The following is a 12,393-nucleotide window of genomic DNA, read 5'->3' as shown; positions in this document are numbered from 1 at the left end:
ATTATAAACTACATACAGAGCAAAATGAGTGAATCTACACTGTAAATGCATCTATATGTATCCGCATGTGGTCTATAATGAAATCTACACAAAGACTTATATTTAGGAACGGAGAGAGTACAACTTATTCCACCTTGGACCCATTCTTGAAACTGTGCCGGCCTGCCAAAAACTGAGCGGGCTGGTGCCTTCATATGGCGATGGCCTGCTCGCCGCCAGGACATCGTCGAGCACCCCGGAGTTCCAGGACTCGGCAATAGCATCCCTTCAGTGTGGCTGAGGAGCAAGTGGAACCTGAAACCAGACGCCTTCGCTCTGCCTCTCCCGATTCTGCTGCTGGACAGCCTTCCAAAACCGCTCTTCGACAGCCTTCCGAAGCCCATTGCTGCGTGGAGGAACAAGGCATCGTGTGATTAACATTCAAGGCTCACAGCTTGTCAATATAATTTATCGATGTTCATGGTGATTCTAGTCCAGGTGCAAGAAGGGGGGTGGTCTGAGGAGCGAGGAGTTTGTTTACGTTGCCCGGTTTCATTGTCACAAATGAGAGGTGCGCTTCTTCTTCTTCCTCCATGAACTGCGGAGATGATGCGAAAAGACAGAGTTGGATACAATGATACATTAGCTCTACATGTACATAGTGCACTGAACCTGTTGCACCGAAACAGAGGCGGCATGAGCAGTTTATTTCCTTTTTATGAGTTTGAGGAAATATTCTTTGTCTTTTGTATGCGATGAAGAACTGCAGATAGACAACATATATGGGATAAAAGGGAAACGAGAGGCAATATGTTGTACGTACACTAATGAAGGAAATGGACTTTGTTAGTGCTTGTGTGTTACTGTTAGTCGTGGATTTGTCGTATTAACTCTGTCCTGAAAATATTACCTATAAACTGCCGCAGAATCTGAAATGTGCACATCTATATGAAACTTGACGCGAAGCGCATTCTTAACTTAACAAATCATGAAGCCTTTTGTCATTGCTAAACTTAGGTGTGATCGACAGATTCTACATCACCAAGGGCACATGAACTAACTAGCATCTACCAGCAATGACCTGGCCTGGCCTGATCTTGAATCAACCAAATAAGATAACAGGGTTGCCAACCACAGTCCTTATGTCACGTAACCATGAAGGCTTTGTGTATGAATTTTTTTCTTAAGACAATTGGGACGCCCCATCATATTAATAACAACACTTAGCACGGTCTCTTGTAACTAGCCCACCAAAGACCTAGGAAGCACCATCACACGATGTGCTTTGTATATGAACACGGAATCGTGGAACTCTTTTTCTCTCTTTCCCCCGGGCTAGGGACCAAGGCAAAAGTTGCCAATCCCAGGGCGAACAAGTATAAACTAGGAGTGATGGTAAAACAAAAGTATGAACTAAGAATACTACTACTGCACAAGCTCTCCCTCCCACTACCGTATACAAGGTCTAGTCCAAGCATTTCTGTACAATGGAAACATTTCACCATACTCATAACACCAACATGATACCACCGTGTGATTTGCATCAAACCGCTGTGGGGGCGTTCCCTGGGACCTCCTCCATAGGGAACGTTCCAAAGATAACCGTAAAATAATGGACAGATACCGAGGGGATCAATTAACTCTGCCCATACATGCCACCACCATGATACATAAGAACACTACATCCTTAGTTACTATACTCCAACATAATTCAGCTTAGTTGGTACAACAGATTTAACTACTATAGGGATAAGAGAACGAGCTGCCAACTGGATCAATTAAACAAAAAAAAAAAGAGAGAATGAGCTGCCAACTGGATCAATTAAACAACCACTACACTACTAGGTTAATAAGTGCATATATACATGCCACATGATAACATAGATATGACAAACATAACTTCCAACAGATAGTTACTTCTCACAGCTAACTTCCAACAACCACTAAATAAAACTTAGACTCTCTAGGTGACTTGCGATGGCCCTCTTATAGCTGCTCTTGAAGGTCGACATAAGAGACCATACAACAGTTACTTCAATCTCACACGAGAGTATTTCTATCATTTGCCGGCTTCTACCCCTTTTCTTGGGCAAAAAATCCACCCCAAACTTCACATTATCTTTCTTCCCTTTGACCTTTTCATCCTTATCCTTCCCACTGATGCACAGTGCCTCCACCGAAACTCTTAAATTAGCCCTACCAAGCCCATCCAAAGGCTGAACAAACTCAACGCAAACAACGCGACGTGAAAGCTTCACCCGACCATCACCATCCACGGGTAGTTTGCCATCACAAGAATCCAGTAGCAACATGACCTTTCCAGGAATACCGGAGGTCTCAACAGTAAAGACGCCTCGATAACCATGGGGCCACGTCCCTCTAATGAGTTTCACACTCACTGTGGCCTCCACCGAGTCAACCAAGTGGCCGAATGTAAACTTTAGAGTGCTGAGTTTGCTGGTCCAAGCCCGATCAAACAAGCAGGATGCCCATGGGCCGTTACTGCTGTAACAGGCTGCTAGAAAGCTTAAATCTTTGTCTTCAGACTTTGTGTCACCTTTCACTTTAAGGTTCACATCAAAGTATATAGGATGAACAGACACCACAACAGCTCGAGTAGGACCTGTTACTGCCAGATATGGATCCTGCATGAAACATGTAATAACTAAATAAATTATCACAATGTTTCATTCATAAATAATAAGACTCGAAGGCTAGTAGGCTATATTGAAATGTGACAAATCTATTTGATATAGAGTTAGTCCATGGATACACAATTCATTTATAAGGTGGAACTTAATTCTAGTAACTTGAATGAGAAGCCTAGCAGACACAAAATGTAACCAATGATGAGCAGAATTTGACCAGGAGCAAGCGTTCTCAAATCTTCAAGAACCTTAAAGGTTCAAAGGAAATCTAAACGAACAATAATAAGTTAACTGATGCCAAAGAAGAGGTAAATATTAATAAGTATCGCTTCAGGTGAATAGCATAAATATGGGAGAAAATAATACCGTAGCTTGGAAGCACCCATATTGTTCAGGTGTATACTAAAAATCTTAAAGTCGATGTCACACAAGCAATGATAAAAACACTTTCAAGTAAGAAATAAGAATAGAACACAAAAAAACTATCAAGTACGGAAAATAATATTACAAAAACAAATACCAAGTATGGTTTAACGGTCTGCCATCCCAGCAGCAAATGTAAAGAGCATGGAATTCCTAAGATAACACTCATAATTGTTGTAGTCACTAGTCACTGCTCTACGGTTGATAGAGTTTGTCCACGGATACACAACTCATTTATCAAGTGGAACTTAAACCTACTGACTTGAATGAGAAGCTAGCAGACACAAAAAGTAACCTACGGTGAGCAGAATTTGACTGAGAGGCAAAAGCCAATAATTTAGAGTTGGTTCAGGAAACATGTTTAAGTCATCAAGAACTCTAAACGGTGAAAGAAACTATTTTAAACAAACAGTAATAGGTTAACTAATGCAAAAGAAGATTATGTGTATTTCATCTTAAAGCATATGAATTCGGCGTACAAGTACAAAACATTACACCAACTCAATGCTGATGGACTTAGGATTATGTGTATTTCATCTTAATGAAGCCAAAAAGGTTATACAGGTTAATATTATACCAACAATTTGTATAACAACAAGTTTATTTCATCTTAATAGAGCCTACCAAAAAAATTTAATACTTTAAGTTTAGAAACAATCGCATAATGATCCTCTTGTAAAACAGATAGCATTCATGGATGGAAGTACAAATATAAAAAAACCTCTGTGGTAATGATTTGGCAGTTATCCCTCTCACGATGGAAGATCACATTTCGATTGTGATCGACCACATCACGGACAGCGACCATACCGTAGACATCCAACGGCCACTTCAACCCTCCTGTTGTCTCCTTGACTTTGATGGAAAAAATCTGTATAGTGGACTGAAGGTCGGCAAACTTGCAGCCGCGATCAGTGAAAGCCATGGGAGGGATCATCGCTGAAAAATTGATTTAAGAAATTAGTCTCACTTAGCTTTATCATTACCTCTTAATTTCTTGCACACGATCAACAAGCAATTAGGTCGGAGATTGCGAGATAAAAGGTCGAAGTGTACGTTTGGTTTACAGCCAACAACTACCAGACCAAAACCACCAGCAACAGCAAGAAGGTCAAGCACGCCCATGGTGTTAATGTATATTTTGAATGTCGATGTGACGGTGGTAGCTACAAGATTAACACGAGGTGCAGCTAGCTAGCTAGGTACCTACTTGACTGATTATTCTGTTCATTCTGACTAATGTTGCAGCAATTACTTTTGAAGTTTTGATTCAAAGGATGTTTAGAACAGAACAAAACTTGGTAGGTACAAACATCAGAATCGTAGAACAAAGCTAAAAAAAAATTCGATCAAAGGGGAGTCCCCCCGCGGTTCCATTTTATTAAAATGAAACCAGCAGTTCAAACAGGTCTTCTGGTCTAAACCCAGGTTCAACACAGCACTAAAAGTATTACAATATAAAGTTTTCAACACGATAAGCTTCCAGCACAAGAAACTAGAACAAAGCTAATGTTTTGTTGTTTTATAGAAGTTCTTTCGGCCAGCAAGAAATTACTCCCTCTGTCCCATAATATAAGAACGTTTTTTGCACTACACTAGTGCCAAAAATGTTCTTATATTATGGGACGGAGGGAGTAGGTCGGAAGCTACTTACTGATGTCCTCGTAGGAGCCGCCGTCCTTGCCGAACATCTGCTCCCAGAAAACATGGTAGAGGCCTGCTTCGTACGCGTTCAGGTCGGTGCGGGACTCCTCGGGCTCTGACTCCATCTCCTTCTTCCTCCTCGCCAAGAATTCCGCCGCCGCCTTCTCACAGCGCACCCCCGGCCTCGGCTGATACGCCGCCAGCTCCTCCTTTGACATCCTGGTCGCCATCGCCCTTCCTCCGCGGCCCTCTCTCCTACGCTTCGATTCTCCTAGCCGATCTGCTTTATGAGCGAAGAAGAAAACCCTAAACGAGAAGGCAAGAGGGGCAGGATGGAGGTGAAGAAGAATAGGTGGCCCTTCTTGCTTGGGCCAACCAGCCCTCTCGTTTAGAAGTTTTTTCTTTATAGGAAAGGGGCGACGTGAGAGAGTCCGTCCCTGACACCCATACACCTAAGCTGCTGGGCCGGCAGCCCGGTTCGAGCCCTCCGCTCCTCCGCGGCCCAACATGTCTGCCGCCCAACCACCGCCCAGTCGTATTAAACGTGGCCACCTTCCTTAGACCCGCTTGGAAGTGGGTAGAAGCCGCGAGTCGCCGTCCTTTTTCAATGCAAGCATGTCGGGGGGCTCATCCACTTCCTCTCTCCGTCCACATCTGGTCACGCGTGCTCCCTCGCCGACGACCGCAAACCCTAGCTTGCCCTGTGGTTTTTCGGCAAGAGCAAGGCGAAGCTCTACCCTCACGCCAGCTTGTCCGGCGCACCTCCTCGACGCGGCGGTCCTCCACGGCAAAGGGAGCGGTTGTACATCCATGTGCACCATGCGCGGTGGCACCGACAATACCGCTAGCCGATGCCCTGTCCAGATGTCCACCTGCGCCACGGCCGCATCTGGACATGCACCGCATCCCGGTGTCGGCGGTGCCACAGTCGACGCGGGCGCATGCCAAGGAGGTGCACTGGAACCGCGAGCTCCTGACACCCGAGCAGCAGCGGCTCCCTGCCTACATGGCGGACTCTCCCAACTGGGAGGTCTGGTTGGCGTTGGTGCACAAGGAGGAGCGCCGCCGCCACGTGCAGCTCAACCACAGCATCCCCCGCCGGCCCCAGAGGTCAAGCCGGAGGAGAAGGCGGCCTACCAGGCCATGCTAGAAGCGGCGACACAATGCGCTCTGGAGGAGAGCAGGGGCGATGAGGACCGGACAGCTCCGCGAGTGGGTTCGCGTGTCGCCCGTCTGGCTCAGCACGACGCCGGTGTCGTGGGAACGATTCCGACAATAATAAGGGATAGGGTAAAGGAGCATGATCTATCGAGATGCATATGGGTGACATGGTGGTTTTAGCGAGTTCGGGCCTCTCGCGGTGGAGATAACAGTGCTACATCTCGTGCTCTGGAGAGACTTTGTTTTATCTGAGTATGTATCCGAAGATTATTACAATAAGAGAGAGAGGAACGGATCCCCATGTCAAAGCTATGTCCTGAGACTAATGGCGAGAGAGTAGAGGGAGAAGAATGAGAACCTGCCTAGTCTAGTGGTGGGGTGGCTTATATAGAGTGCGCCACCCCCTCACCTCCTATGTTACAAAGAGGGGCATGAATGACATAATGTCAACCCACTACGAAACCTCCACTATGAGAATAATGCTTCGAATGCCTTGCCGACTGCTTGGTCTTCGCATATCCGAGTGAGCCATACCACCAAGTGGTTGACTATCTTCTGAGTGGACAGTACGTTGATATGTCCGAGTGGATAGTACACTGTATGAGGTCTATCTTGACCCACATGTTGTGTGGACCCCATGCTTTATAATATTTCTTCCCTTCGTGGGCCTACCTGTTATGTGTATCCCCGGCATTAGCCCCCGAATCGATTGCGATTTTGTAGAACGAGTTTGTGAAAGACACGGTTTGGCCTGAGTGATTACAGAAATACTCGGTACCTATCATCATGCTTTCAGACAACCAAGGTTTGAACAAAATCTCAATGGATTCCAGCACTGCGCTTCCCGACTGATCTGGGGTAAGTGCCCGCGAGGAGCAATTTGGTGACATTCGTTCATATCTCGAAGAGGTTAACTCATGATCAGAGTATGGGTGTGTCATTAAATCTTTGCAACAAGATTGACGCATGGATTGCTCTCTCAGAGAGATGCCATTCTTATCCTGAAGGAACGTCAATACGAGTCGGTTCTAGATCCAAACTTATGAGTTTCACGTTTTGAGTCCTAAAAGAAGGCTCAAAACAGGTCCGCGGAGGAGCATTAAACTCATCTTATAGCAATTTTTTGGTTAGTCGATGGGAGCCTTAGAACTTGTTTGTTTATTGTTCGTCACTCGAACCGGTCAGGCCGTATCGAGTGGAGATTACTCCAGTGGGGGCACGCTGAGTGCACCCACTAGGTGTAGTCCCCGAGACCGCCGTCGACTGCGGGTAGTCGGTGGGGGTCTGAGAGAACTAAAAATCTTCTTAGCTGGTACTGATCGAACTTGTACCTCTGTGACTCGGAGGTCGAGTAATACTTGAGGATCTGGTATTGGTCTAGCTTGTTCCTCCTCGACTCGGAAGTCGAGCAGTACTTGAGGATCTTGTACTGGTCTTGCATGGAGTAACAGATTACTCAGAATTTTGTTCGAGCAATCTTTTTTAGCTCTCTTCCAATGGGGGCATGCTGAGTGCACCCACTGGGTGTAGTCCCCGAGCCTCTATCGGACTAGATGAGTCTGGCAGAGGGTTTAAGTCCCTTGGTAAACCTCCATGCAGTCGTCATGGTAATTATCTTTTAGTGTGAAATTGAGTCGATCGGATGGATCTTCAGGCACTTGGCATGGTAAATAAGCTCAGCCTAGAGCCGAATCAGTCGGACTGATCCTCGTGCACACGGCACGCTAAATAAATTCGGCCTGGAACTTGGTCAAGCGGGTGAATCTTCGTGCTCTCGGCACGGTGAATGAATTCGGCTTTGAAACTGCCAACTGTAGAAAAAAGCTGGACACTCCGGTGAGTAATCGTTCCAGTAGTACTTCTTACATTGACCGTTAGCTTCTGCATGAAAGGGGTATTTGTAAGAGCACATTGTATCCGTAAAGGAGCTTCATTTTCACCCTTTTGCATGAAATGCGTATTCGTCTGAGTGGACGTGCTTCCCGACTGATCGGGGTATGTTGACTACAAGGAAAAACTTGGTGGCACTCGTATGTCTCCCAGAGGAGATAGACTAGTGGTCTGACGTGGACATGCCATGAAACCTGGGTGGTGAGGCTAGTGTGTGGGCTGACTCTCCGGAGAGAGGCCACTCATTATCCAGGGGGAAAACCAGCACATGCCATCTCTGAGTCCAAGTTTGTGAAACTGACGCCTTGGAACCTAGAATAAGGGCCAAGTGTATCCGTAGAGGAGCGTCGTTTTCACCCTTTTGCAGTCTTGAAGATGACTTCAGGTAATGATTTGGGCGATCGTCCGAGTGGACACTATTACCCTTTTAGATTTTTGGCGGACCGAGCATGTATGGTCAGAAAGATATTCCTGATGTGATCAATGGGTTGATCAAATGGGCGTAACCCCTGAGGGCGGCATGGCCCACGGTTGTGCGTAGCCCCCGTGTGATGCTTGAAAGAGGTAAGCTTGAAGGAAATATGCCCTAGAGGCAATAATAAAGTTGTTATTTATATTTCCTTATATCATGGTAAATGTTTATTATTCATGCTAGAATTGTATTAACCAGAAACTTAGTACATGTGTGAATACATAGACAAACAGAGTGTCCCTAGTATGCCTCTACTAGACTAGCTCGTTAATCAAAGATGGTTAAGTTTCCTAGCCGTAGACATGTGTTGTCATTTGATGAATGGGATCACATCATTAGAGAATGATGTGATGGACAAGACCCATCCGTTAGCTTAGTACTATGATCGTTTAGTTTATTGCTATTGCTTTCTTCATGACTTATACATGTTCCTATGACTATGAGATTATGCAACTCCCGAATATTGAAGGAACACTTAGTGTGCTATCATACATCACAACGTAACTGGGTGATTATAAAGATGCTCTACAGGTGTCTCCGATGGTGTTTGTTGAGTTGGCATAGATCGAGATTAGGATGTGTCACTCCGATTGTCGGAGAGGTATCTCTGGGCCCTCTCGGTAATGCATATCACTATAAGCCTTGCAAGCAATGTGACTAAAGAGTTATTTGTGGGATGATGCATTACGAAACGAGTAAAGAGACTTGCCGGTAACGAGATTGAACTAGGTATGATGATACCGAATATCGAATCTCGGGCAAGTAACATACCGATGACAAAGGGAACAACGTATGTTGTTATGCGGTTTGACCGATAAAGATCTTCGCAGAATATGTGGGAGCCAATATGAGCATCCAGGTTTCGCTATTGGTTATTGACTGGAGATGAGCCTCGGTCATGTCTACATAGTTCTTGAACCCGTAGGGTCCGCACGCTTAACGTTCAATGACGATCGGTATTATGAGTTTATGTGTTTTGATGTACCAAAGGTAGTTCGGAGTCCCGGATGAGATCATGAACATGAAAGGAGTCTCAAAATGATCGAGACATGAAGATTGATATATTGGAAGACTATATTCAGACACCGAAATAGTTCCGAGGTGTATCGGGTATTTTCCGGAGTACCGGGGGGTTACCGGAACCCCCCCGGGGGGTTATTGGCCCTCATGGGCCTATAGGTGGAAGAGAGGAGGCAGGCCAAGATGTGGCGCCCCCCCCCTAGCCCAAACCGAATTGGACTAGGGGGCCGTCCCCCCTTTCCTTCTCTCCTCCCTCTCCTTCCCCTTCTCCTTGTTGGAATAAGAAAGGAGGGTCGAATCCTACTTGGAGTAGGATTGCCCCCTATGGCGCGCCTCCTCCCCCTGGTCAGCCTCCTCCTCCCTCCCCCCTTTATATACGTGGGAGGGGGCACCCCAAAGACACACCAAAGTTTCTCTTAGCCGTGTGCGGTGCCCCCTCCACAGAAACACAGCTCGGTCATATCGTTGCAGTGCTTAGGCGAAGCCCTGCGTCGGTAACTTCATCACCACCGTCACCATGCCGTCATTCTGACGCAACTCTCCCTCGGCCTCAACTGGATCAAGAGTACGAGGGGCGTCATCGAACTGAACGTGTGCTGAACACGGAGGTGCCGTACGTTCGGTGGTAGGATCGGTCGGATCGTGAAGACGTACGACTACATCAACCGCGTTGATAAACGCTTCCACTTTTGGTCTACGAGGTACGTGGACACACTCTCCTCGCTTGTTGCTATGCTTATCCTAGATAGATCTTACGTGATCGTAGGAATTTTTTTGAAATACTACCTTCCCCAACAGTGGCATCCGAGCCAGGTCTATGCGTAGATGTTATATGCACGAGTAGAACACAAAGAGTTGTGGGTGTTAATAGTCATACTGCTTACCAGCATGTCATACTTTGATTCAGTGGTATTGTTGGTTGAAGCGGCCCAGACCGACATTACATGACCACATTCATGAGACTGGTTCTACCACCGTGCTTTGCACACAGGTGGCTAGTGGGTGTCTGTTTCTTCAGCTTTAGTTGAATCGAGTGTGACTACGCCCGGTCCTTGTTGAAGGTTAAAACAGCACACTGATGAAAAATCGTTGTGGTTTTGATGCGTCGGTAAGAACGGTTCTTACTAGAAGCCCGTAGCAGCCACATAAAACTTGCAACAACAAAGTAGAGGACGTCTAACTTGTTTTTGCAGGGCTTGCTATGATGTGATATGGTCAAGAGGTGATGATATATAAATTGTTGTCTGAGATGATCATGTTTTGTAACAGTTATCGGCAACTGGCAGGAGCCATATGGTTGTCGCTTTATTGTATGAAATGCAATCGCCAGGTAATTGCTTTACTTTATCACTAAGCGGTAGCGATAGTCGTAGAAGCAATAGTTGGTGAGACGACAACGATGCTACGATGGAGATCAAGGTGTCAAGCCGGTGATGATAGTGATCATGACGGTGCTTTGGAGATGGATATCAAAGGCACAAGATGATGATGGCCATATCATATCACTTATATTGATTGCATGTGATGTTTATCCTTTATGCTTCTTATTTTTGCTTAGTAAGGCGGTAGCATTATAAGATGATCTCTCACTAAATTTCAAGGTACAAGTGTTCTCCCTGAGTATGCACCATTGCGATAGTTCGTCGTGCCAAGACACCACGTGATGATCGGGTGTGATAAGCTCTACGTTCACATACAATGGGTGCAAGCCAGTTTTGCACACGCGGAATACTCTGGTTAAACTTGACGAGCCTAGCATATGCAGATATGGCCTCGGAACACTGAGACCGAAAGGTCGAGCGTGAATCATATAGTAGATATGATCAACATAGTGATGTTCACCATTGAAAACTACTCCATCTCACGTGAGGATCGAACATGGTTTAGTTGATATGGATCACGTGATCACTTAGATGATTAGAGGGATGTCTATCTAAGTGGGAGTTCTTAAGTAATATGATTAATTGAACTTTAATTTATCATGAACTTAGTACCTGATAGTATTTTGCATGCCTATGTTGTTGTAGATAAATGGCCCATGCTACTGTTCCATTGAATTTTAATGCGTTCCTAGAGAAAGCTAAGTTGAAATATGATGGTAGCAACTACACAGACTAGGTCCGTAACTTGAGGATTATCCTCATTGCTGCACAGAAGAATTACTTCCTGGAAGCATCGCTAGGTGCAAGACCCGCTTCAGGAGCAACTCCGGACATTGTTAACGCCTGGCAGAGCAAAGTTGATGACTACTGGATAGTTCAGTGTCCCATGCTTTATGGCTTAGAACCAGGACTTCAACGACATTTTGAACATCATGGAGCATATGAGATGTTCCAGGAGTTGAAGTTAATATTTCAAGCAAATGCCCGGATTGAGAGATATGAAGTCTCCAATAAGTTCTACTGCTACAAAATGGAGGAGAATAGTTATGTCGGTGAGCATATACTCAAAATGTCTGGGTACCACAATCACTTGACTCAACTGGGAGTTAATCTTCCGGTTGATAGTGTCATTGACAGAGTTCTTCAATCACTGCCACGAAGCTACAAAAGCTTCGTGATGTACTATAATATGCAAGGGATGGATAAGACGATTCCCGAGCTCTTCGCGATGCTAAAGGCTGCAGAGGTAGAAATCAAGAAGGAGAATCAAGTGTTGATGGTCAACAAGACCACTAGTTTCAAAAAGAAGGGATAAGGGAAGAATGGGAACTTCAAGAAGAATGACAAGCAAGTTATTGCTCAAGTGAAGAAGCCCAAGTCTGGACCTAAGCCTGAGACTGAGTGCTTCTACTGCAAAGGGACTGGTCACTGGAAGCGAAACTGCCCCAAGTATTTGGCGGATAAGAAGGATGGCAAAGTGAAAGGTATATTTGATATACATGTTATTTATGTGTACCTTACTAATGCTATTAGTAGCGCCTGGGTATTTGATACTGGTTTTGTTGCTCATATTTGCAACTCAAAACAGGGGCTACGGATTAAGCGAAGATTGGCTAAGGACGAGGTGACGATGCGCGTGGGAAATGGTTCCAAAGTCGATGTGATCGCCGTCGGCACGCTACCTCTACATCTACCTTCGGGATTAGTTTTAGACCTGAATAATAGTTATTTGGTGCAAGCGTTTGATACGTCCATTTTGCATCATGCTTTTATA

The 12,393-nt window shown here is 45.4% G+C and overlaps 1 protein-coding gene across 1 annotated transcript; it reads right to left on the bottom strand.

The window, feature by feature from the left end:
• Positions 1-1,833: 1,833 nt before the first annotated feature.
• Positions 1,834-5,059, bottom strand: LOC123108563 (uncharacterized). Its single transcript, XM_044530332.1, has 3 exons — positions 4,705-5,059; positions 3,772-3,989; positions 1,834-2,624 (listed from the first exon to the last, which is right to left on the bottom strand). The coding sequence occupies exons 1-3, from the start codon at positions 4,922-4,924 to the stop codon at positions 1,923-1,925; spliced, it is 1,140 nt and encodes a 379-aa protein (XP_044386267.1). The 5' UTR covers positions 4,925-5,059; the 3' UTR covers positions 1,834-1,922.
• Between the last annotated feature and the right edge of the window lie 7,334 nt (positions 5,060-12,393).

Source organism: Triticum aestivum, chromosome 5A, assembly GCF_018294505.1.
Source record: "Triticum aestivum cultivar Chinese Spring chromosome 5A, IWGSC CS RefSeq v2.1, whole genome shotgun sequence".
In the NCBI taxonomy this organism is placed as follows: domain Eukaryota; kingdom Viridiplantae; phylum Streptophyta; class Magnoliopsida; order Poales; family Poaceae; genus Triticum; species Triticum aestivum.
The sequence above is the reverse complement of the archived record's forward strand: the minus strand, read 5'-3'. Positions and strand labels throughout refer to the sequence as shown.